Source organism: Saccopteryx leptura, chromosome 1 (assembly GCF_036850995.1).
Source record: "Saccopteryx leptura isolate mSacLep1 chromosome 1, mSacLep1_pri_phased_curated, whole genome shotgun sequence".
Lineage (NCBI taxonomy): Eukaryota > Metazoa > Chordata > Mammalia > Chiroptera > Emballonuridae > Saccopteryx > Saccopteryx leptura.
Window position 1 is genome coordinate 247,126,080 of NC_089503.1, and position 25,743 is coordinate 247,151,822.

Here is a 25,743-nt window from a genome sequence, read left to right on the forward strand (position 1 = left end):
GCGGGGACTGGACCTGGGCAGTTCCAGGAATGCTAGGGAAATTCCAGCCTCTCTGGTCTCCCCAGAGGTCAGGGATCAGTGAAGCCATGCTGGAGTAGTAGAATGGTTGAGGAAGACACTGGGAGGCTTTCAGTGTGGAGCAGAGACTGGGTAAATTGTGTACCAGGAGGAGTGACCTGCTTCAGTAAAGGCCTAGAAGTGAGCAAGGAAGGAGTGTGGTGCCCTGGTGGCTAGGGGATGTAACAAGAGAGGACACAACAGGATCGTAACATAAAGGTCTGAAATACCTTTAGGCTGCCTGAGCATTAGAATAATCTTGCCTAGATCTACCCCCAAATCTTTCTGGGGTTCTGATAGAAATTGTACTAAATTTCTATATCAGTTGGGGGAGATTTGACATCTTTATTTATTATATCGAGTCTTCCAGTCCATGGACATGGTCTGTCTCTTCGTTTATTCACTTTTTTTTTTTTTTTTTTTTTTTTTTACAGAGACAGAGAGAGAATCAGAGAGAGGGATAGTTAGGGACAGACAGACAAGAACAGAGAGAGATGAGATGAGAAGCATCAATTATTAGTTTTTTGTTGTGTATTGCGACACCTTAGTTGTTCATTGATTGCTTTCTCATATGTGCCTTGACCGGGGGGCTAGAGCAGACTGAGGAACCCTTTGCTCGAGCCAGTGATCTTGGGTCCAAGCTGGTGAGCTTTGCTGAAACCAGATGAACCCATGCTCAAGCTGGCGACCTCGGGGTCTCGAACCTGGGTCCTCGGCATCCCAGTCCAACGCTCTATCCACTGTGCCACCGCCTGGTCAGGCTAAATGTTCTTTTTAAAAAACATTTTTTCTGCCTGATCCGGCAGTGGCGCAGTGAATAGAGCGTCTAACTGGGATGCCGAGGACCCAGGTTCGAGACCCCGAGGTCGCCAGCTTGAGCGTCGGCTCATCTGGTTTGAGTAGAAAGCTCACCAGCATGGACCCAGGGTCGCTGCCTCAAGCAAGGGGTTACTCGGTCTGCTGAAGGCCCGCGGTCAAGGCACATATGAGAAAGCAATCAATGAACAACTAAGGTGTTGCAATGCGCAACAAAAAACTAATGATTGATGCTTCTCATCTCTCTCCGTTCTTGTCTGTCTGTCCCTGTCTATCCTTCTTTCTGACTCTCTCTCTGTCTCTAAAAAAAACAACAAAAAAACCAAAACATTTTTCTGATAAATTATTAATTAATGGGCTTGTATGTCTAATTCTAATATTCACATATTCATTTTTAGTGTGTAGACATGTAATTGATTTTTTTAAAATTTCTTTGTTGATTTTAGAGAGAGAGAAAGAGGCGTGGGGGAGCAGAAAGCATCGACAACTTGTAATAGTAGCTTCTCGTAGGTGCCTTGACCAGGTAAGCCTGGGGTTTTAAACCAGTGACCTCAGCATTCCAGGATGATACTTTATTCACTGAGCCACCACAGGTCAGGCACAATTGATTTTAAAAATATATTATTTATTTATTTTTTTAAAGGAAAAACTGCCTTTTTTTTTTTTTTTTTTTTTTTAGTTTTTTTTTTTTTTTTTTTTTTTTTTTCCTGAAGCTGGAAACGGGGAGAGACAGTCAGACAGACTCCCGCATGCGCCCAACCGGGATCCACCCAGCATGCCCACCAGGGGCGACGCTCTGCCCACCAGGGGGCGATGCTCTGCCCCTCCGGGGCATTGCTCTTTTGCGACCAGAGCCACTCTAGCGCCTGGGGCAGAGGCCAAGGAGCCATCCCCAGCGCCCGGGCCATCTTTGCTCCAATGGAGCCTTGGCTGCGGGAGGGGAAGAGAGAGACAGAGGGGGGGGTGGAGAAGCAAATGGGCGCTTCTCCTATGTGCCCTGGCCGGGAATAGAACCCGGGTCCCCCGCATGCCAGGCCGACGCTCTACCACTGAGCCAACCGGCCAGGGCCGCCTTTTTTTTTAAAGATTTTATTTATTCATTATAGAGAGGGGAGAGAGAGAGAGAGAATGAGAGAGAGAGAGAAGGGCAGGGGTCCCCAAACTTTTTACACAGGGGGCCAGTTCACTGTCCCTCAGACCGTTGGAGGGCCGGACTATAAAAAAAAACTATGAACAAATTCCTATGCACACTGCACATATCTTATTTTAAAGTAAAAAAACAAAACGGAAACAAATACAATATTTAAAATAAAGAACAAGTAAATTTAAATCAACAAACTGACCAATATTTCAATGGGAACTATGCTCCTCTCACTGACCACCAATGAAAGAGGTGCCCTTCCAGAAGTGCGGTGGGGGCCAGATAAATGGCCTCAGGGGGCCGCATGTGGCCCGGGGCCATAGTTTGGGGACCCCTGGAGAAGGGGGAAGGAGCAGGAAGCATCAACTCCCATATGTGCCTTGACTAGGCAAGCCCAGGGTTTTGAACCGGCAACCTCAGCATTTTCAGGTTGATGCTTTATCCACTGCGCCACCTCAGGTCAGGCTATTTATTTATTTTTAAAAGAGATGGAGGCCCTGGCCGGTTGGCTCAGCGGTAGAGCATCGGCCTGGCGTGCGGGGGACCTGGGTTCAATTCCCTGGCCAGGGCACACAGGAGAAGCGCCTATTTGCTTCTCCACCCCTCCGCCACGCTTTCCTCTCTGTCTCTCTCTTCCCCTCCCGCAGCCAAGGCTCCATTGGAGCAAAGATGGCCCGGGCGCTGGGGATGGCTCTGTGGCCTCTGCCTCAGGCGCTAGAGTGGCTCTGGTCGCAACATGGCGACGCCCAGGATGGGCAGAGCATCGCCCCCTGGTGGGCAGAGCGTCACCCCATGGTGGGCGTGCCGGGTGGATCCCGGTCGGGCGCTTGCGGGAGTCTGTCTGACTGTCTCTCCCTGTTTCCAGCTTCAGAAAAAAATGAAGAAAAATAAATAAATAAATAAATAAATAAATAAATAAAATAAAAGAGATGGATTGAGAGTTAGAGAGAGAGATAGATAGGGACAGACAGACAGGAACAGAGAGAGATGAGAAGCATCAATCATCAGTTTTTCGTTGCGACAACTTAGTTGTTCATTGATTGCTGTCTCATATGTGCCTTGACCGTGGGCCTTCAGCAGACTGAGTAACCCCTTGCTCGAGCCAGCGACCTTGTGTCCAAGCTGGTGAGCTTTGCTCAAACCAGATGAGCCCACGCTCAAACTGGCGACCTATGGGTCTCAAACCTGGGTCCTCTGCATCCCAGGCCAACGCTCTATCCACTGTACCACCGCCTGGCCAGGCTGATTTTATTTTTTATTTTTATTTTTTTGTGACAGAGACAGAGAGAGAGACAGATAAGGTCGGGCAGGCAGGAAGGGAGAGAGATGAGAAGAATCAATTTTTTGTTGCGGCACCTTAGTTGTTCATTGATTGCTTTCTCATATGGGCCTTGACTGGGGGGCTACAGCAGACTGATCTCTTGCTCAAGCCAGAGACCTTGGGCTCAAGCTGGTGAGCCTTGCTCAAACCAGATGAGCCCACACTCAAGCTGGCGACTTCGGGGTTTCAAACTTGGGTTCTCCGCATCCCAGTCCAATGCTTTATCCACAGCGCCACGGCCTGATCAGGCTTATTTATTGATTTCAGAGAGAGGGGAGAATGAGAGAAATGTTGGCAGGGAGGAGTGGGAAGCATCAACTCATAGTAGTTGCTTCTTGTATGTGCCTTGACTGGGCAAGCCTGCAGTTTTGAACTGGCAACCTCAGCATATCAGGTCAACACTTTATCCACTGCACCACTGCCACTCCAGGCTAGGCTGCAATTTTTTTTTTCTTAAGTGAAAAGCACGGAGGCAGAGAGACGGACTCTCGCAAGCATTCGGACCAAGACCCATCTGGCAAGCCCACTATGTAGCAATGTTCTGCCCATCTGGGGCGTTGCTTCATTGCTCACCAGCCAAGTTGTTTTAGCGCCTGAGATGAGGCCATGGAGCCATCCTTCAGCGCCCTGTGCCAACTTACTCTAATGGAGCCATAGCTGAGGGAGGAGAAGAGAGAGATAGAAAGAGAAAAGGGAGAGGGAGAAGGGTGGAGAAGCAGGTGGTCGCTTCTCCTGTGTGCTCTGACTGGGAATTGAACTCGGGACATCCACACGCCGAGCTGGAGCTCTACCACTGAACCAACTGGCCAGGGCCTGCAATTGATTTTTGTGTGTTGATCTGCTATCCTACAACCTTGGTGAACTAGCTCATTTATTAATTCAGAGGCATTTGTTGTAGATTTCTTGGGCTTTTTATCTACTTATTTTGTGAGAAAGAAAGAGAGAGGGACAGACAGGAATGGAGAGAGTAGGGAAGTATTAATTGTTTGCTGAGACACCTTATTTGTTCATTGATTGCTTTCTCATATGTGCCTTGACTGGGGGCTACAACAGAGCGAGTGATCCCTTGCTCAAGCCAATGACCTTTGGGCTCAAGCCAGTGGCCATGGGGTCATGTCCATGATCCCATGCTCAAGCCAATGACCCTACACTCAAGCCGTTGAGCCCACACTCAAGCTGAATGAGCCAGTGCTTAAGCCAGCGACCTTGAGTTTTGAACCTGGGTCCTCTGTGTCCCAGTTCAACCACTCTATTCACTGCACCACCACCTGGTCAGGCTCTTGGGATTTTTAATGTGGAACATCATGTCATCTGCAAAACAAATTATTTATTTATTTATTTTGCACCAAACACATCCCATTTATTTATTTTTTTAAGTAAATAACAAAGACCTAGATTACCAACTTTACTTTTTATTTTGTTTTTTTTTGTGGGATTTGTGTGTGTGTGTGTGTGTGTGTGTGTGTGTGTGTGTGTGTGACAGACAAAGGGACAGATAAGGACAGACAGCCAGGAAGGGAGAGAGATGAGAAGCATTAATTCCTTACTGCAGCACCTTAGCTGTTCATTGACTGCTCTCTCATATGTGCCTTGACCGGGAGGCTACAGTAGACTGAGTGACCCCTTGCTTGAGCCAGTGACCTTGGGCTCAAGCCCACGAGCCCTGCTCAAACCAGATGAGCTTGTGCTCAAGCTGGCGACCTCGGGGTCTTGAACCTGGGTCTTCCGCGTGCCAGTCCGACACTCTATCCACTGCGTCACTGCCTGGTCAGGCTCAACTTTACTTTTTAAATCTAAGCTTAACATTACATGTTTAAACAATTGTCAAAACTTACTAAGTTGCCAGCATTCATACACAACTAGATACATACTCAATTTATATTAAACCAGAAATGTATTACCATGGATGCATTAATACCGCTCATGACTAAATACTGAACAGAACTGAAATTACTTTGTGGAAGATTCATCCTGGCAATGTTAACTTCACAGCAGGCTGACACTATGTGACTCACGGTTCACACACAGTGGAAAGCAAGTCTGTGCTGGTGTTAGTGTACAGAAGTCATGACTACCTTGGATTACATTAATAAAAAACAAAGTGCATACAGAGATTTACAATTTTAAAGACAAAATTGAAAAAAAATGAGGTCTATCATGTGGTCCCAACAATCAATTCAGAAGTCCATGACAAACAGGGCTCTGATGAGCGGTGTATAAATATTTTAGACTAGGTATAGTTACACTGAAAGTCAAATTCACTCGAAATCTTCAAAAAAATGTTCGTGTACCCGAAGTGGTGTTCCTTACAGTTAACATGTCTATTACATATGTACATTGAATTGCTTATTATCCAAACATAGCAGCTGCTCCTTACCATTTATCGTTAAGGACTTTAGCTGGCCATCTTCTTCGTCTATTCTTTTTTGACCATTCGCAACAATTCTCTTTGTAGTGATTTTTCTTCCGTTAACCGTCTGGTAGAAGTTGATACAGATTTGAAGTTGCCCATCCCACTACCACCAAATGAGGTGGAGGAGAATGAAGTGAGCCCCCACTCCCGCCCCCATGACCTAATGACCCGAAGGAAGTAAATCCTGTTATCAAAAGATGGAAACCCGCCTGACCAGGCGGTGGCACAGTGGATAGAGCGTTGGACTGGGACGCAGAGGAGCCAGGTTCAAGACCCCGATGTCGCCAGTTTGAGTGTGAGCTCATCTGGTTCGAGCAAGGCTCACAAGCTTGAACCCAAGGTTGCTGGCTTGAGCAAGGGGTCACTCAGTCTGCTGTAGCCCCCTGGTCAAGGCACATATGAGAAAGCAATCACTGAGAAACTAAGGAGCCGCAACAAAGAATTGATGCTTCTCATCTCTCTCCCTTCCACTCTGTCTGTTCCTCTCTCTGTCTCTGTCACAAAATAAATAAATTAATTAAAAAAAGACCCCAAAAAGATGGAAACCCTCCGAAAGACGGGAATCCACTGAAGGTGGAGAAGAATGAGCATGAGCCCATTCTACTGTTCCCATGGGAGCCCTGTCAAGTTCCAAAGAGGTTATAAAATGTGTCCTCGAAAAAGCCGAATGAAAACAGGTCCCTAGTCCTGGCCGGTTGGCTCAGTGGTAGAGCGTCCGCCTGGCGTGCGGAAGTCCTGGGTTCGATTCACGGCCAGGGCACACAGGAGAAGCGCCCATTTGCTTCTCCACCCCTCCCCCTCTCCTTCCTCTCTGTCTCTCTCTTCCCCTCCCGCAGCCGAGGCTCCATTAGAGCAAAGATGGCCCGGGCGCTGGGGATGGCTCCTCGGCCTCTGCCCCAGGCGCTAGAGTGGCTCTGGTCACGGCAGAGCGACGCCCGGAGGGGCAGAGCATCGCCCCCTGGTGGGCAGAGCATCGCCCCTGGTGGGCGTGCCGGGTGGATCCCAGTCGGGCGCATGCAGGAGTCTGTCTGACTGTCTCTCCCCGTATCCAGCTTCAGAAAAAATACAGAAAAAAAAAAAAAAAAAGAAAGAAAGAAAGGAAACAGGTCCCTTCTATCAAAACATTACCTGAACGTTATCAGGGGTTCTGGAATGTGAAGCTGAACTCAAACAGGCTGTCCAACTGGCTCCCACCCATCCCTCCTCCTCCATTTAATCCTTCTTTGCCATATTTGTCATAGATATCCCATGTTTTAGCGTCAGAGAGCACCTCATAGGCCTCATCTACTTGTTTGAATTTCCTCTCTGCTTCTTCTTTATTCTCAAGATTATTATCTGGATACTACTTCAATGCCAGTTACCGGTACGCCTTTTTAATATTCTCCGTGGCAGCATGTCTCTGCATGCCTAGAACTTCATAGCAATCCACCACGTTTTACAGGCTGCTGGAACCCGAGGATGCAGAGCCCACGGGGGAAGGGGCAATGGCCAAGTTCCCTCGGGTCCTGCATGGCAACGCAGGTGACAGTGGAGGCTCCTCACGCTTTCCTTTTCCTTTATTATTTATTTTTTAGAGGGGGAGAGAGAGAGGAGGACAGAAAGACAGGAAGGCAGAGAAATGAGAAGCATCAACTTTTTGTTGTGGCACCTTAGTTGTTCATTTAAGAGGCGGCTCCAGCACAGCCATTGACCATTTGTTCAAGCCAGGGACCTTGGGCTTCAAGCTAGCAATCTTTGAGCTCAGCCAGTAACCATGGGGTCGTGTCTGTGATCCCACACTCAAGCTGGTGACCCCACGCTCAAGGTGGTGAGCCTGCGCTCAAGCCGGTGACCTTGGGGTTTCAAACCTGGGTCCTCAACATCCCAGGCTGGTGTTCTATTCACTGCACTACTGCCTGGTCAGGTAAATCAGCTAGTTGTTTTTCTTCCTTTCTACTCTGTACTCCTTTTATTTCCTTTTCTTGCTTTATTGCACTGGCTAGAATTTTTAGCACCATGCTGAATAAGAATGGTGAGAGTGGACATCTTTGCCATGTTTACAATCTTAAGGGGAAAGCATTTTGTCTTTAACTATTAAGTGTGATGTTAACTGAAGATTTGTAGATGTTCTTCACCAAGTTGAGGTGGTTCCCCTCTGTCCTAGTTTGCTAAGAGTTTTTATTATGAGTAAGTATTGAATTTTGTCAAGTACTTTTTTTGCATCTATTGATATGATTGTGAGATGTTTCTTGTTCAGCCAATGTATTTGTTTTCTATGGCTGCTGTAACAAGTCTACAGCACAGTTAGGGGCTTAAAACAACAAAATGTATTATCTTACAGCTCTGTAGGTTAGAAAGCCTACATGAATCTCCCAAAGCTAAAATCACGGTGTTGATAGGGCTACATTCCTTGCTAGAGGCTCAAAGAATGAATGTTTCCTCGTCTTTTCCTGCCTCCAGAGATTTCTCATGTTCTTTGGCTCATGGTATCTTTTCTCCATCTAAAAAGTAAGCAACGCAAGTCAAATCCTCATATCTTACTCATTCTAACTTCTTCTGCTGTTACCTCCCCCTGACTCTTCCACTTCTAAGGGCCGTTGTGATTACCTTAGAAACACTCCAGATAATCCAAGATTATTTCCCTCTTTTAAAATAGCCGCCCTGTCTGACCAGGCAGTGGCGCAGTGGATAAAGCGTCGGACTGGGATGCAGAAGACCCAGAGTCTGGATAGAGTGTCGGACTGGGATGTGGAAGACCCAGGTTCGAGACCCTGAGGTCACTAGCTTGAGCGCGGCCTCATCTGGTTTGAGCAAAAAGCCCACCAGCTTGAACCCAAGGTCTCTGGCTCCAGCAAGGGGTTACTTGGTCTGCTGGAGACCCACGGTCAAGGCACATATGAGAAAGCAATCAATGAACAACTAAGGTGTTGCAACACACAATGAAAAATTAATGATTGATGCTTCTCATCTCTCTCCGTTCCTGTCTGTCTGTCCCTGCCTATCCCTCTCTCTGACTCACTCTCCGTCTCTGTAAAAAATAAATAAATAAATAAATAAATAAACAACAACAACAAAAAATCAGCTGCCCTGGCCAGAGAGCTCCATTGGTTAGAGCAGTGGTCTCCAACCCCGGGGCCACGAACCAGTACCAGTCCGTGGGCCATTTGGTACCGGTTCGCAGAGAAAGAATAAATAACTTACATTATTTCCATTTTATTTATATTTAAGTCTGAACGATGTTTTATTTTTATTTTATTTGTTTTTTGTATTTTTCCGAAGTTGGAAACGGGGAGGCAGTCAAACAGACTCCCGCATGCGCCCGACCGGATCCACCCGGCATGCCCACCAGGGGGCGATGCTCTGCCCATCTTGGGGCATTGCTCTGCCGCAATCAGAGCCATTCTAGTGCCTGAGGCAGAGGCCATAGAGCCATCCTCGGTGCCAGGCAAACTTTGCTTCAGTGCAGCCTTGGCTGCGGGAGGGGAAGAGAGAGACAGAGAGGAAGGAGAGGGGGAGGGGTAGAGAAGCAGATGGGCGCCTCTCCTGTGTGCCCTGGCCGGGAATCAAACCTGGGACTCCTGCACGCCAGGCCGACGCTCTACCACTGAGACAACCAGCCAGGGCCTGAATGATGTTTTATTGATTTTTTTTTTTTATAAATAAATTTTTATTTTAATGGGGTGACATCAATAAATCAGGGTACATATATTCAAAGAAAACATGTCCAGGTTATCTTGTCATTCAATTCTGTTGCATAGATGTTTTATTTTTTTTTAAATGACCAGATTTTGCCTGACCAGGCAGTGGCGCAGTGGATAGAGTGTCGGACCGGGATGCCGAGGATCCAGGTTCGAGACCCCGAGGTCGCTAGCTTGAGCGTGGGTTCATCTGGTTTGAGTATAAAGCTCACCAGCTTGGACCCAAAGTCACTGGCTCAAGTAAGGGGTTACTCGGTCTGCTGAAGGCCCGCGGTCAAGGCACATATGAGAAAGCAATCAATGAACAGCTAAGGTGTTGCAATGCGCAACGAAAAACTAATGATTGATGCTTCCCATCTCTCCGTTCCTGTCTGTATGTTTCTGTCTATCCCTCTCTCTGACTCTCTCTCTGTTCTGTAAAAAATAATAATAAATAAATAAATAAAAATGACCAGATTCCCTTTGTTACATCAGTCTAAGACTCACTCTTGACGCTTGTCTCAGTCACATGATACATTTATCCGTCCCACCCTAAAGGCCGGTCCATGAAAATATTTTCTGACATTAAACCGGTTCGTGGCCCAAAAAAGGTTGGGGACCACTGGGTTAGAGCATTGTCCCAATATACAAAGGTTGCTGGTTTGATTCCCAGTCAAGGCACATACACACAGATCGGTGTTTCTGTCTCTGTCTCTCTCCCTTCCTCTCTCACTAAAAATCAATAAATAAAATAAAAAAATAAAGTAAAGATAAAGTCAGCTGATTGCCTTGGCCGGGTGGCTCAGTGGAATGAGTGTCGTCCCAGCCCACCAAGGTTGCAGGTTCTATCCCATGCCAGGGCACATACGAGAAAGCAACCAGTTAGTTCACAACTAAATGAAACAACTAAGTGGAACAAGTTGATGCTTCTCTCTCTTTCTCTCTTCCCCTGTCTCCCTCCCTCTTTTTTTCTCTCAAATAAATGGAAAAATAAAATAAAATCAGTTGATCAGCAACTTTAATTTCATCTGCAACCTTAAATTCTCTTCACTGTGTAACCTCACTTATTCACAGGTTCTAGGGATTAGGAGAGGGATATCCTTTATTTTTAATTGGTTCCCCCCCCCCTTTTTAGAGAGAGGAAGGGAGAGAGAGACACACAGGGAGAAACAGATTTTTTTTGTTCCATTTATTCATGCTGTCATTGGTTGATTCCTTGTGGGGTTTTTTTGTTTGTTTGTTTTTACAGAGACAGAGAGAGAGTCAGAGAGAGGGACAGACAGACAGGAACAGAGAGATGAGAAGCATCAATCATCAGTTTTTAACGAAAAACTGATGCGCAACGCGCATTGCAACACCCCAGTTGTTCATTGATTGCCCTCTCATATGTGCCTTGACCGCGGGCCTTCAGCAGACCGAGTAACCCCTTGCTCGAGCCAGCGACCCTGGGCCCAAGCTGGTGAGCCTTTGCTCAAACCAGATGAGCCCACGCTCATGCTGGCGACCCCAGGGTCTCGAACCTGGGTCCTCGGCATCCCAGTCCGATGCTCTATCCACTGTGCCACCACCCGGTCAGGCTTCATTGGTTGATTCTTGTATGTCCCCTGATGGGTTTGGAACCCACAACCTCAGCATGTCAGGATGATGCTCTAACCAATTGAGCTATCCATCCAAGAGAGAGATATCTTTAGGGAATCATTATTCTGCTCACCAAAGCCTGTTAAATATGGAGTATAACATTGATTTTTGAATACTGAACCCACCTTGCATCCCTGGAATAAACACCACTTGGTCATGGTGTATTATACTTATTATATTTTGCTAAATTTTCCCTGGCCAAGTAGCTCAGTTGGTTGGAGTATTGTCCTGACATGCCAAGGTTGCCAGTTCGATTTCTGATCAGGACTGGAAATATATGGAACAAGCAATGAATGTATAAATAAGAGGAACAACAAATCAATGTTTCTCTCTCAAATTGATTAAAAAATATACAGTATATGTATACATACTGTATTTCCCCCATGTATAAGACACTCTCATGTAAAAGACTTTAATTTGGGGGGGGCCCTGAAACTTGAAAAAAAATGTATTACATAAAGTTATTGAACTCAAGTTTTTTGTGTTTTTTTTTATTAATTTTTTTTACCTTTTTTTTTTTTAATACAGAGACACAGAGAGAGTCAGAGAGAGGGATAAATAAGGATAGACAGACAGAAACACAGAGCGATGAGAAGCATCAATCATTAGTTTTTCGTTGTAACACCTTAGTTGTTCATTGATTGCTTTCTCATATGTGCCTTGACCAAGGGCCTTCAGTAGACTGAGTAACCCCTTGCTTGGGCCAGCAACCTTGGGTCCAAGCTGGTGAACTTTGCTCAAACCAGATGAGCCTGTGCTCAAGCTGGCGACCTTGGGTCTCGAACCTGGGTCCTCCGCATCCCAGTCCGACGCTCCATCCACTGCGCCACCGCCTGGTCAGGCTGAACTCAAGTTTTATTCATCATAAAATTCATACAACTCCTCATCATTGTCAAAACTCCCATCCATTAGCTTGTCCTCATCTGTGTCTGATGTCTTCAACAAAGAGCACAAAAACAAGCGCGAAAAAGTGGGAAGTGCAAGTAAAAAAACAACCACTGTATAAGATGCACCCAGTTTTAGACCCCAAAATTTTTGAAAAAAAAAGAAAGTGTGTCTTATACGTGGGGAAATACAGTATATATGCATATACTTATAGCTGAAGTCTATTTTGTATTATTTTGTTGAGAATTTTTCTGTTCCTATTCATGAAGGAGATGGTCTATAGTTTTCTTTTTTGGATCATCCTTATCTGATGTTAGTATCACAGTAATTAATGCTAGTTTCATCTAATGAATTGGGAAGTGTTCCTTCCTCTTCCATTTTCTGGAAGAGATTAGGTCAAAGTGTTAATTCTTCTTTGAGCCTTTAGTAAAATTACTCCTCTGGACCTGGAGATTTCCTTTTTGGGAGTTTTAAAATTTCACATTCAATGCCTTTAATAGTTATGGGTGAGGCTGCTTGGATTTTATACACATAGCAAAGAATAGCCTTTGGAATCCACTGGAGAGCTGTGTGACTCTCGGCATTCTGTTCATCTTGAATTCTCTAATAAGTTTGATAATAATACCTGACATAAAGGGGTGCCATAAATGATTAATAAGGTCACAGCAGATGGTTTTATTTATCAAAGGCAATGGGGAGCCATTGAAGGATTTAGAGCAGGGGAGAGAGGTGATCATAGTTGCATTTTAGGAAGAGACCAGGGTGGAAGATAGTGTGGGAGCCTGAGGCCCAAGGAGATGGCAAGGGTCCAGGTGGGAGAGTCACAGCCCCAGGTTTTGGAAGATAGTCAAAGGGAAAGTGGGCAAGGATATAGGGAAATAAATTGAAGCTATAGTCTGGGGAGTAGGAAGATGTCAAATTGGTGGCTAGACCCTTGGTAGGGGTGGGGGAGGACTCCAAAAAGAGGCCTGGGCCAGACAAAAAATGAAAATAATAATTCATATTTATCCTGCTCTTACTATATGTCAAACCCTGATCCTTAATCCTTACGTGGAATTATTATTTTCCCCACGGGGAAATAGGTGGAGCGAGCTACTTGGCTAAAGTCACAGAGCTGTGGAGTGATGCAGCAGGATTTGGAGTCAGGTCCAGCCTGATTCCACGCCACCCTGGCTGGACCCCCGCCCCCAATGTCCTGTCCCCTCTTCCAAACTGGGATCGGGTAAACCTATCGCGGCTGAGCCCGGTTCCCCGCAGTTTGGGGGAGCCCACAACCCAGGCCCTGGGGAGATCTGGAGCTGGGATGTAGCAGTACGAAATGGAGCAAAGGTCCCAGAACAGGTGCGCCTCGGGCAAAGGAAAGTACAACCAGGCCGGCTCCTCCCACGTCCACCTGTTGCAGGATTTTTTTTTTAAGTTTTTATTTATGAGAGAGAGAGAGAGAGAGAGAGAGAGAGAGAGAGAGAGAGAGAGAGAGAAAGAAAGAAAGAAAGAAAGAAAGAAAGAAAGAAAGAAAGAAAGAAAAGGAAGGGAAGGGAAGGGAAGGGAGGGGAGGGGAGGGGAGGGGAGGGGAGGGGAGGGGAGGGGAGGGGAGGGGAGGAGAGGGAAAGAAAGAAAGAGAAAGAAAAAGAGAGAAAGAAAGAAAGAGAAAGGAAAGAAAGAAAGAAAGAAAAAGAAAGAAAGAAAGAAAGAAAGAAAGAAAGAAAGAAAGACAGAAAGAAAGAAAGAAAGAAAGAAAGAAAGAAAGAAAGAAAGAAAGAAAGAAAGAAAGAAAAAAGAAAGGAAAAGAAAAAAGAAAGAGGGAGTGAGAAGGAGCAGGGAGCATCAACTGTATGTGCCTTGACGGGCAAGCCGGAGTTTCCAACCAACGACTTCAGCTCTACAGGTCAGCAGCCTGTTTCCTACTAATCCACCACAAATTCAGCCCACGGTGTGAGTTTTCCCGGAGCTGGTTGAAGACCAAATGCTACAACTGATTGGATAAATGAGTCTGGTACCTGTTACTGATTGGCTGAGAGCGACGGCTTACTATTGGCTCAGTTAGGCTCGGCGGAAGTAGCACTAATACTGGTTAGCTAGAGGAAATCAAACGGCTACTGCTTATTGGTTGAAGATGAAATAGACCTCAATAATTGATTGGCGTACTCTGCTCTGGTCCAATAAGAGCCCACGGGAAGAGTGGAAATTAAAGCTGTAGATTGCTGCTACACTGCAGCGAATTTGACCCGCGGCGGGGGCTGCTTCTGTGTTCTGACCTGGAAGCCCCAGGGCTTAGTGGCTCGTTCTTCCAGGTTTCATCCCCCCCCCCCCCCCCCACCCCCCCCCCCCCCCCCGGTCCCAACAGCCGAGGCCTCTGTGTTCCTCAAGAGAGGTGTCTGCGGACCTCTGTTTTCCCCCTCGTCCTCGCGGGCTGAACCAGCCCCCCGCACCCCCAGTCCCAGGCCTAAATCCTACAGGAGGTAGCCTCGGGTGTTCCCACTAGTCCCCTGAAAACAGAAGTTCCATGCCTTAGTTTCCCCATTTGTTCCTATAAGCTCTCAGTTACCACCCCCTCCAATGGAGAGTGGCCTGATGCCTCTGTCTCCCTAATGGTCCCGGGGGATTGAGCCCCCGACTCCCAATGTCAAATACGCAGGCCCCAGCCTCAGTTTCCCCTCTCGCACCACCGGCCTAAGCCCCGACCCGCCCACCGGCGGTGGTCAATTGCCCGGGCGTCCCTCGAATTGGGGCGGAGCAGCGTCACGTGCCGGGAAGAAAGAACTAGCGGGGCGCGGGGTTGGAGCCGCCATGGCAGGTACGGCGGGCCTGTCCGGGAGCGGGCAAAGCGCCGGGAGGGGTGGCTAGACCGACTAGGGGCACGCGGCCCCGCTGCAGCCTGTCGCTGCCCGCAGCTCCAGAGCCGCTGTCCCCGGCGGGCGGCGCGGGCGAGGAGGGGCCGGAAGAGGACGAGGATGAGGCGGAGGCCGAAGACCCCGAGCGGCCCGTAGGAGCGATCGGAGCGCGCAGCGGCAGCAGCGGTAGTGGCGGCGGCGGCGGCGGCGGCGGGGCTGGAGCGGGGGGCAGCGGCGGGCCGGGGGGCGCGCTTACGAGGCGCGCGGTCACACTGCGGGTGCTCCTCAAAGACGCACAGCTGGAGCCTGGCGCCGGGGTGCTGTCTATCTACTACCTGGTGAGCATTCCCCACCTCCCATCCCATTCAACCTGGGGTAAGGGGAAACTGAAGCCTAGTGCTCTCTTGCAGCAGGCGGAGCCTGGGAATGGGGAGGGGAAACTGAGGCATGGAGCATCCAGAGCCAGCACGAGCCCTCTGGGTGGGAGGACATCGTTCACCAAACACCCTATTCTATAAAAGTGAAGATAAGGCTCAGACAGGACCACTGCTTTCTTGGCCATGTGACCTTGCTCAACTTCTCAGTATCTTCGTATTCCAGTTTCCTTGTTTGTAAAATAGGTCCCCCCCCCCCCCCCGGGGTTTTATGAGGATTAAGTAAAGCTGAGCAAGGTACCTACTACACAGTAAGTGCTTTGTGTTTGTTATTATTACTATTATTGTTACATTTGTGAATAGTGCAATTTGTGAGTTGAACACCTGCTGTGTATTAGGCTGTATGTTGGGTATTAGGACCACAGCAATGGTCAAGATAGACCCTATCCCTGCCCTTTGGGGGTTCACAGTCCAGTGAGGGGAGGAAGGATAGACACACAATTGGGTGTTTTTGACCCAAGCTGATCAGGATTATGACAGTTGACATACAGGTACTGGGAGGCACCTAAGATGGAAGGCTTCCTGGAAGGTGTGCTGAAGTGAGAAGTGGGTATTAAAATTTGAGAGCAACCTGGGATTAGGGAGGACTTCCTGGAGTAGGGCCTGGTGGGTACCAGATCCCGGGCCCAATCAGCCTACTGTCACTGCAGGGGAAGAAGTTCATGGGGGATCTGCAACCCGATGGGAGGATCGTGTGGCAGGAAACAGGGCAGGTGTTCAACTCTCCCAGTGCCTGGGCCACCCACTGCAAGAAGCTGGTGAACCCAGCCAAGAAGTCCGGCTGTGGCTGGGCTTCTGTTAAGTACAAGGGCCAGAAACTGGACAAGTACAAGGCTGCCTGGCTCCGGCGACACCAGCTCCATGTGCCTGCAGCTGCCGCTGATGAGGTGCGTCCTTTAGCCTCCTGGATTAAGCCCCCCTTGACTAATTGTCAGAGAGGAATGCTCATTGGAGCTGGGGCCTTGAGGACTGAGTAGATATTTGTGGATCAAGATGAAGGGAAAAGCTTTTCAGAGGGAGCGAATGGCAAATGCAAAGCCATGTAGGCACAAAGCAATGAATTCTGCTTAGGGAACCATGATTAGCTGATGCACCCAGGGGTTCAGATGTGTTGGGTAGCTGAGGGGACTGGAGACATTGGCAGGGACCATATCTGGGAAGGTCTTGAATGCCATGATACTAATAGATGTTCCTTGAATGTTCACAAGTTAGGTGAACTTGGTTAAGGACTCTCTCTGGGTCCTTAATCTTCATCATATGTAAAATGGAAATGATAACAGTACCAAGTGTATTAGACATATTTAGATAGATTAAAATATGTGTATACATCTGGCTGATAAGTCTGAAATCTGAAGGACTGCTAGTGGGCTAGAAACTCAGAGAGGAGTTGGTACTGCAGTCTTTTTTTTTTTTTTTTTTTTTTTTTACAGAGACAGAGAGTTAGAGAGAGGGATAGACAGACAGGAACGGAGAGATGAGAAGCATCAATCATTAGTTTTTCGTTGCGCATTGCGACTCCTTAGTTGTTCATTGATTGCTTTCTCATATGTGCCTTGACCGTGTGCCTTCAGCAGACCGAGTAACCCCTTGCTCGAGCCAGCGACCCTGGGTCCAAGCTGGTGAGCTTTTTGCTCAAACCAGATGAGCCCGCGCTCAAGCTGACAACCTCGGGGTCTTGAACCTGGGTCCTTCCACATCCCAGTCCAATGCTCCATCCACTGCGCCACCACCTGGTCAGGCGGTACTGCAGTCTTGAGTCAGAATTCTTTCTTCTGTGGGAAGCCTCAGTTTTTGCTCTTAAGGACTTTTTTTTTTTTTTTTAATTGATTTTTTAGAGAGAAAGGAGTGAGAGAGAGAGAGAGAGACAGAGAGAGAGAGAAGGGGGAGGAGCAGGAAGCATCAACTCCCATATGTGCCTTGACCAGGCAAGCCCAAGGTTTCGAACCGGCGACCTCAGTGTTCCAGGTCGACGCTTTATCCCACTGCGCCACCACAGGTCAGGTCTCTTAAGGACTTTTAACTAATTGGATGATGCCCACCCACATTATTGTAGATAATCTCCTTCACTGAAAGTTAATTTAGGCCCTGGTCAGTTGGTTCAGTGGTAGAGAGTCAACCCAGCATGTGGAAGTCCCAGGTTCAATGACCAAATAGGGCACATAGGAGAAGCAACCATATGCTTCTCCTCCCTTCCCCTTCTCTCTCCCTCTCTTTCCCTCCCACAGCCTTGGCTCGATTGATTCTAGCATGTTGGCCAGGGTGCTGAAGATGGCTCTGGAGCCTTCATGTCAGGAGCTAAAAATAGCTCAGTTGCTAGATGGGGGGTTGCCAGGTGGATCCTGGTTGGGATGCATTGTGAAATTTCTTCTCACTAGCCTCCTCTCTCTTAAAAATAAAAGTCAATTTATTGTAAATGTGAACCACATCTACCAAATGCCTTCATAGCAACACCTAGATTAATCTTTGATTAAATAAATGTGTACTAGAGCCTAGTCAGGTTGACATACAAAACTAACCTTCACACATCATAGGGCCATTCATTCAGCAAGCATTTAGTAAATGTTACCTATAGGTGCAGGAGATAAAGCAGAGAGCAAAAAAGAAAAATACTTGCCCTCATGAAAGACACACAGAGAAACAAAGCAAATAAGTCCTATCTTGTAGTATTTCTGAAGAAGGGATGGAAGTTGGAGTTGGGGAAATAGGGTAGTCAGGGAAGCCTTCACTGACTGAGAACATGACATCTGAGCAGAGGACCTAAGGAGGGGAAGGAGGGAAGCCATGAAAGTATTTGGAAAACAGCTTGTGCAAAGTTCTTGAAGCGGGATTGTGCCTGGTTGTTGGAGGAGCCGCAAGGAGGCCCAGCCTGTGTCTGGAGGAGAGGGAGCAAGGGGGAGAGAGGGAAGAGGTATGGGCCAGGAGGGGATGGGTTAGGTAGTACTGGGCCTGTAGGCTGCTAGGATACTGGAATTTAGCTGAGGGAGGTGGGAGGCTTGGAGTGCTATGGATAGGAGGAATGGGACCTCACTTGGGTGCTCATGGTCACCCTCTGCTGGCTACTTTGGAGAAGACTGACTGAGGAAGGGCAGTGTAGGACCTGACTTGGATTCTGGTCCAGGTGGGCAGTGATGGTGTGGACCAGGCCAACTATTGAAGTGGAGAATTGGTCAGGTTCTGGCTAATTTTGAAAGTAGATCTGATGAGATTTGCTGATAGATTGGATATTGGTGTTAAGTGTTTTTTTTTTGAGTGAGTGGGTGGATGGGGTTGCTCTTATAGGAGATGTGGGGATTTGGAGCAGTTTTGGGGGGATGGTTGGGTGCATTGTTGGCTGTGTTGAGTGCGAGACCCTTGAATCCCCCTTGTGGAGATGTTGAGGGGCAGCTGGACCCCAGGTCTGGAGCTCAGGGGAACCCAGGAATGGAGACAGGACTGTGGGTATCATTGGGGCATAGGGAGGGTGGAGCCCTGATAGTACTCTGGGCTGTCCTGAAGGAAGAAGCCCTAGGATCCAGTCATGGGCAACAAGGGAAGGCCAAGAGGACCCTGGAAGGGGGCAGGAAAGCTGGATGAGTTCAGGGTTCCTGAGGAGTTCCCAGGAGGAGTGAGAACTGGCTGAGTTAGATACTGCTGGGAATGGGAGGAGGACAGAGACTGAGATGTGACTGTTGGGTTTGGGCACAGATAGGTCACCTTGGCAAGGGAAGTTTAGGAAAGAACAGGAGGAGAGGTTATTGAGAGAATAAAAAAAAAAAAGCATGTAAAGTGTATGTTTACTCAATGGATGAAGCAACAGGGCATATGCTAAATTCTTTGGATGCATTAACCTACTTCACCCTGTCACCCACCCTATTGGGCCATTTTACAGGCAATGATAGAGCTCAGTTAGGGCACTTGCCTCAAGTCACACAGCTTGTCCAGTATTTGAACCTGTGAGTCAGCCACAGGAAGAAGCTCCCACCAGAGCTGTGGCCTTAGGCTGCCTCTGCTCACCCACTCCCTCTAGTGGGCACCTGGGGTGCCTAAGGCTCAGGCAGGCCCTCAGTCTGGGTGGAACTCGGAGAAGGTGGTGTGCACCCAGCTTAGGGTCCTGCCGCTGTCCTCATTCCCACCCTCCCAGAGTCCGGCCAGTGAAGGGGAGGAGGAGGAGCTGCTGATAGAGGAAGAGGAGGAAGAGGTTCTGGCAGGAGTCTCAGCGGATGACAAAAGTCGAAGACTCCCTGCAAAGGGCCCCACAGAGCCTGTCAACCCTGGTGAGAAGCCTAAGAGGGGAAGAGGCAGGGCAGGTAGCATGCAGAACTCAGGTATGAAAGGAGGCTGGTGACAGGTCTGGCCTTTCTTTTCCTCAGCACCCCCAAGATGCCTGGTTGATTTCCTGTCCCGCTTATGTCACTCTCATTGCCTGACTTCTTAAGCTCTAATGCTGGATTTTTTGCTCCCACTGCCCAATGTCTTAATGTGCTGCCTGATTTCGTTGTTCCCTAATAGGGCTTCTTTGCCCTTTTGCCTGATTTCTAAATTTGCTGTTTAATCCCCCTCCCTCCCCACCTGCTTTTCTGAGGTCCTCACCTGATTTTAAATATCTGTCCAACTTGTCAACCTGTCGCCTGATTTCCCAGTACCATTGCCATATTTTTAAGGCTGCTTCTGGGGTTTTTCTTTCTTGGGTTGCCCTTTGTTTTCCAGTTCCAGGCTGGAGAGGGATTGATGCTGCTCATTTTCCTTACCTTCACCCAGCAGAGACCACATCCCCAGGGAAGCGAGTGGAAAACAAGATTCGGGTGCCAGTGCGATACTGCATGTTGGGTAGTCGTGACTCTGCCAGGTCAGATATGCTGCATGTCCACCCCCAGTTTACATGAGTCTTGCCAAGGTGTGGGAGCAAGAGCAGGAGTAGAATGGGGGCAAGACTTTAGATCTTCAAAGCTGGCTGGGGTGGGGCTGAGGAGCCAGGCTAGGGGTTCCTGAAACTGTGGGACCTTCCTGCTCCTACAGGAACCCCCACACCCTGGTGGAAGTAACATCCTTCGCAGCCATCAACAAGTTCCAGCCATTCAATGTGGCCATCTCCAGCAATGTGCTGTTCCTGCTGGTGTGTGCCCAGCTCCTACCTTGTCCCTTGTGGGCAGGGGGTCCCTGGAATGCCAGCTCCATGTGGGTGGGGACCATGTCTGTTTACAGGTGCTAAATCAATGTTTGAATGAAAGAGGAAGCGGGATGGCTTGCCCCTGCACATTACAGGGGCCCTGGGCCCACAGGATGGAGTTGAGGCTGGGTATAGCCTCAGCATGTCTTCCAATGTACCTCTTCCCCAGGACTTCCACAGCCACCTGACTCGCAGTGAGGTCGTGGGATACCTGGGGGGCCGCTGGGACATCAACAGCCAGAGTGGGTATTTTGGGGCTGGGTGGACAGGGGGCTGTTGGGGGCTGGGGTTGATTTCCACCTCTTCTCCCCACTCTGTGCAGTGCTCACAGTATTGAGAGCCTTCCCCTGTCGCAGCCGGCTGGGGGATGTGGATACTGCGGCTACCATGGAAGAGGAGGTGAGGGGACACACTGGGAGGGTCATTCTGGGTGGGTTAGGGTGGACACAGCTATCCTGTCTACCATGTGACTGCAGCTACAATCAATGCTTGAAAAATGTTCAAATGAATGTGTGAGCCCCTGTTCCCACCTGGCACCTAATAAAGGCTGGATAAACCTGATCTGTGGTGGCACAGTGGATAGAGTCGACTTGGAATGATGAGGTTGCTGGTTCGAAACCCTGGGCTTGCCTGTGCAAGGCATATAGGCATATATGGGAGTTGATGCTTCCTGTTCCTCCTCCTTTTCTCTCTCTCTCAAATGAATAAAGTCTTTAAAAGAAAAAAAAAGGCTAGATAAATACTAACTGCAATTCTTTTAAATTTTTATTTATTGATTTTAGAGCAAGAGAGAGGAAGTGAGAGGGAGAGAGAAACATTGATTGATTGTTCCATTTATTTATGCATTCATTGGTTGACTCTCGTATGTGCCCTGACTGGGGATCAAACTTGCAACCTTGGCATATTGGGACGACGTTCTGACTGAATTACGTAGTCAAGGCTTTAACTGCCATTCTTCTTTTTTTCTTTTTTTTTCATTTTTCCGAAGCTGGAAACGGGGAGGCAGTCAGACAGACTCCCGCATGCGCCCGACCGGGATCCACCCGGCATGCCCACCAGGGGGTGACGTTCTGCCCCTCTGGGGCGTTGCTCTGTTGCATCCAGAGCCATTCTAGCTCCTGAGGCAGAGGCCACAGAGCCATCCCCAGCGCCCGGGCCAACTTTGCTCCAATGGAGCCTCGGCTGCGGGAGGGGAAGAGAGAGACAGAGAGGAAGGAGAGGGGGAGGGGTGGAGAAGCAGAGATGGGCGCTTCTCCTGTGTACCCTGGCCGGGAATCGAACCCGGGACTCCTGCACGCCAGGCCGACGCTCTACCGCTGAGCCAGCTGGCCAGGGCATTTTTTTCTTTTTATTAAAAACATTAAAAAAAAAACAAAAAACAAACAAACAAAAAACACATTTTTTCCCATTGATATGGAGGGAGGAGGAAAAGGGGGAGGGGGAGAGAGAGAGAAGCATCAACTCATTGTTCCACCTAGTTCTATTTAGTTGTGTATCCATTGGCTGCCCTTTCTTTTTTTTTTAAGTGAGTGGAGGGGAGATAGACAGACTCCCACATGCATCCTGACTGGGATCCACCCAGCAACCCCCATCTCGGGCTGATGCTCAAATCAACCTAGCTATTCTCAGTGCCTGAGGCCAACACTTGGACCAGTGAGCTATCCTCAGCACCTGGAGCCAGTGCTTGAACCAATCAAGCCACTGACTGTGGGAGTGAAGAAAGAGTGAAGAGGGTGATTAGGGGGAGACAGAGGGGAAGAGAAGCAGATGTCTGCTTCTCCTGTATGTCCTAACCAGGAATCAAACCCAGGATTTCCGCGTGCTGGGCTGATGTTCTATTTACTAAGCCAACCAGCCAGGGCCTTTTGGGTGCTTCTCATATGCATCCTGTCCAGGCACATTGGGATGACGCTCTATCCACTGAGCCACCTCTGTCAGGACTTAACTGGCATTCTTAATGCTTTTGTAATAGTTCTTAGTATGCACCTGGCATTGACCTTGATTCAGCAAGAATGGTTCTCTTTCCATCCCCACTTTCCTTCACTTGTGGAAAGGTATCTGGGAATGCCTGTGTCTGCTTAAATGCAGGCATATTCACCTACCTATACAACTATTTATTGAGCATCTACTTTGTGCCAGGTATCGTTCCATGAGCTGGGGACACAGCAGGAAACAAAACTTGTTGCTTTTTGCCTAACCAGGCGGTGGTACAGTGGATAGAGCATCAGACTGGGACACAGAGGACCCAGGTTTGAAACCCCAAGGTTGCTGGCTTGAGCACGGGCTCATCCAGCTTGAGCGTGGGATCATAGACATGGCCCCTATGGTTGCTGGCTTGAAGCCCAAGGTCACTGGCTTGAGCCAAAGGTCGCTAGCTTAAGCAAGGGATCACTCGCTCTGCTATAGACTCCTGGTCAAGGCACATATGAGAAAGCAATCAATGAACAACTAAGGTGCCGCAATGAAGAACTGATGCTTCTCACCTCTCTCCCTTCTTTTCTGTCTGCCCTAGCTATCTTACCCTTTTCTGTCACAAAAAAATTTTGTTGCTTTTATGACAGATGTGTCTTTTTAATGTATTTGACTGTGCCCCCCATTGGAAGCTGTAAGGTTGGGGGCAAGGTCTGTCTTGGTCCCTGCTGTCTCCCCAGGCCTGGTACACAGCAAGTACTTGCTATGTGTTGCCCACATGTGGGGCTGGATAGGTGCCAGGAGTGCTGGCTGCAGGGAGTGGTGGAAGCACACCAACCTGGTAGGGCCCCCGACTCCCTGCCTGCCCCAGCCCCACCTCTGCCCCCAGATCTACCAGAGCCTGCTCCTGCGAGGCCTGTCCCTCGTAGGCTGGTACCACAGCCACCCACACAGCCCGGCACTGCCATCGCTGCAGGACATTGACACGCAGATGGACTACCAGCTGCGGCTGCAGGGCTCCAGCAACGGCTTCCAGCCTTGCCTTGCCCTGCTCTGTTGTAAGTCCCTGGCTGAGGGCGGGTGGATGTGTGTGTGTCTCTCTCCTGGACCACAAGCCCCCTCAGGCCCAGCTCCCTCTCTCTCCTCCCATAGCCCCTTACTACTCTGGCAACCTGGGCCCCGAGTCCAAGATCTCCCCATTCTGGGTGATGCCACCCCCTGAGGTAGGTGGATCTCCTGGGGGAGGCCAAGGGCTGATGTGCAGGGAGGAGCCCAATGTGTGAGGAGGAAGGGCCATCATGGGATGGGAGGCTTAGGGTGGCTGGTGGTGACTGGCTGCTCTCCCTACCAGCAAAGGCCCAGTGACTATGGCATCCCCATGGACGTAGAGATGGCCTATGTCCAGGACAGCTTCCTGACCAATGACATCTTTCATGAGATGGTGAGCTCACTTCCTGGTGGGGTGGGTGGCCTTCCCCCCCAGGAACAGGTGGGGGCCAAGGCTCAATGTGCCACACAAAGGCCCTGGTCAGGCTCCTCTTCTGCATATTATCACTTGTGGCTCTTAGGATCAAGTCCCAGGTCCTTGCAGCAGCCCCCCTTGCCCATTTGCTCACCCACCTGGTCTCCTCATTCTGGAACACACTAGGGATGCTCCCATCTCAGGCCTCTGCACCTGCTACTGCTTCTCCAACTGGAGACACATGGAGGACTTCAGGTGTTAGCCTGCACGGTTTTTAATGCCTGTGGCTCAATGGACTTTTAAAAAATGGAGCTACTAGACTCTAGTGCATTACATCTGCAGTTTCAAGAGTCAGGGAACTATGGCAGGTCTGTGTGATAAATAATCATGGTCAGTGTGCCTTCCTCGGTCTTTGGATGGGAGGGGGCAGGGAGTTCACTTCAGAGGGCTCCTGCCAAGCTTCCTTTTACTGGGTGACACTCCTTAGTGGTCCCTTTCTTGGTGAGCCGTACATATTGCATTAGCCTGGAAGCTATCACAATAGGGTAGCAGCAGCACCTGTGTTGCTCATTTCTGGGTCCCCAGTGCCTGGTGTGGGGTAGGCAGGAGCGACAGGTTTCCAACTACCCCATCCCATAGATGCTGCTGGTGGAGTTCTACAAGGGTGCCCCTGACCTGGTGAGGTTTCAGGAGCCCTGGAACCAGGAGCACACCTACCTGGACAAGCTGAAGGTAAGACTTCTACCCCAAGTCCTATGTGAACCCCTCGTGCAGGAAGACAGTTCTTGGAGAACCCCCAAGAATAATCCATGGGCAGCATGAGAATGTCACCTCCTAACTTGTCCTGTGCTAAATTATTCCAGCTGGAAATTAATACTGCCAGAAAGCCTTGCTTTATCACACGAGGGTGGGAGATGGAAGAAAACAAACATCAAAAAGCAGATGAAAATGTTTTAAGTCCTGTAGACCCTGGGATCCTGGGACAGCCCTTTTGGAGAAACTGCTCTCTACCCTGTTCCATTTCGCAGCCACCCACCCAAGGTGTGGAAGGGGTTCTGACTTGGTTTAGAGCCATTAAGAGCAGCTGGTGTTGTGGCCCCACACATAGTGGAAGACCTCTTTCTTTTTAAAATTTTTCCATTGATTTGAGAGAGAAGCACCAACTCCTTGTTCCACTTAGTTGTGCACTCACTGATTGCTTCTCTTGGGTGCCCTGACCACGGATCAAACCTGTGACCTCAGTGCACTGAAACGATGCTCTATCCACTGAATCACCTGGCCAGGGACAGTAGTGGGACATTTAAATAAGGCTTTTGGTGGCCTCCTGTACCTGATTTATTTCCTGCTTTGCAAAGAAACAGTTTCACGTTTGCTTCTTTTGTTCAAACTTTTAAAGAAAACAGTGACAGGACTTAAAGTTGCCCCCGGTCACCTCCCATCCAGGCACTGACTGGGCTGCTGGGTGGGGGTTGCTGTCTGCTGTCTTTGGTGGCTCCTGGCATGTGCCTTATAATCCCCTCACCCCAAACATTAGTCAGCTGGGCCTTAAATTACTCAATGCTCCACTTATTGAGAAGAGCACCACTTTAGGGACACCACCATGCACCTTGGTTAGGAAAGCACTTCCCTCTGCCAGGTGGCAGCATTTGAGCTTTGGTGGAGGAGTGGGAGGCAAGGCCGGGCCAGGACTGCTGGGTACAGTCCTGAGGCGCTGACCCTATTGTTTCAGATCTCTCTAGCAAGCAGGATGCCCAAGGACCAGGGTCTGTGTCATGTTCTGGAGCAGGTTTACAGCGTTCTCAAGCAAGGGAACTGAGGGCATAGACCTCTGAGGACCTGGGAGGCCTCCTGGTCAGAATCTGAGCCCCCACCACACTCCCTATAGCTCTGGGTAGGGGGAATAGGTTTAGGGGCTTCATTTGCGACTATGTTGTTCTGTTCCTCTGTGACTTGAGTTCTGCGACAGCAGAAGCTCATATAATAAAGGAGAGAAGCAAACAGTCTAGGTATGTGTCTCACCCTAAAGTGGGGG

At 48.9% G+C, this 25,743-nt stretch overlaps 1 protein-coding gene and 1 pseudogene across 9 annotated transcripts; one reads left to right on the forward strand and one right to left on the reverse strand.

Annotated features, from left to right (window-relative positions):
- Nucleotides 1–5,659: 5,659 nt before the first annotated feature.
- On the reverse strand, nucleotides 5,660–7,183 carry LOC136388256 (dnaJ homolog subfamily B member 6-like; annotated as a pseudogene).
- Nucleotides 7,184–14,302: 7,119 nt separating this feature from the next.
- On the forward strand, nucleotides 14,303–25,716 carry MPND (MPN domain containing). 9 transcript variants are annotated; one of them, XM_066344051.1, is made up of 14 exons: nucleotides 14,304–14,721; nucleotides 14,819–14,944; nucleotides 15,050–15,096; nucleotides 15,843–16,079; nucleotides 19,313–19,445; nucleotides 19,879–20,017; nucleotides 20,188–20,284; nucleotides 20,508–20,580; nucleotides 20,661–20,737; nucleotides 23,121–23,307; nucleotides 23,402–23,472; nucleotides 23,601–23,690; nucleotides 24,351–24,443; nucleotides 25,441–25,716. In XM_066344051.1, the coding sequence occupies exons 1-14, from the start codon at nucleotides 14,715–14,717 to the stop codon at nucleotides 25,525–25,527; spliced, it is 1,464 nt and encodes a 487-aa protein (XP_066200148.1). In that variant the 5' UTR covers nucleotides 14,304–14,714; the 3' UTR covers nucleotides 25,528–25,716. The 9 variants fall into 9 exon arrangements, with proteins under 9 accessions (XP_066200176.1, XP_066200166.1, XP_066200148.1 ...); XM_066344079.1 differs by lacking the exon at nucleotides 15,843–16,079 and having other exon boundaries at nucleotides 14,303–14,721; XM_066344060.1 differs by having other exon boundaries at nucleotides 14,819–15,096; nucleotides 23,226–23,307.
- The last annotated feature ends 27 nt before the right edge of the window (nucleotides 25,717–25,743 follow it).

What these genes read in the sequence shown, in the direction of transcription:
- MPND (XM_066344012.1), top strand. An exon ending in TTGCCTTGCCCTGCTCTGTT is followed by an intron (nt 23,308 to 23,401) that starts GTAAGTCCCTGG and finishes CTCCTCCCATAG; the next exon opens with CCCCTTACTACTCTGGCAAC. An exon ending in GGGTGATGCCACCCCCTGAG is followed by an intron (nt 23,473 to 23,600) that starts GTAGGTGGATCT and finishes TCTCCCTACCAG; the next exon opens with CAAAGGCCCAGTGACTATGG.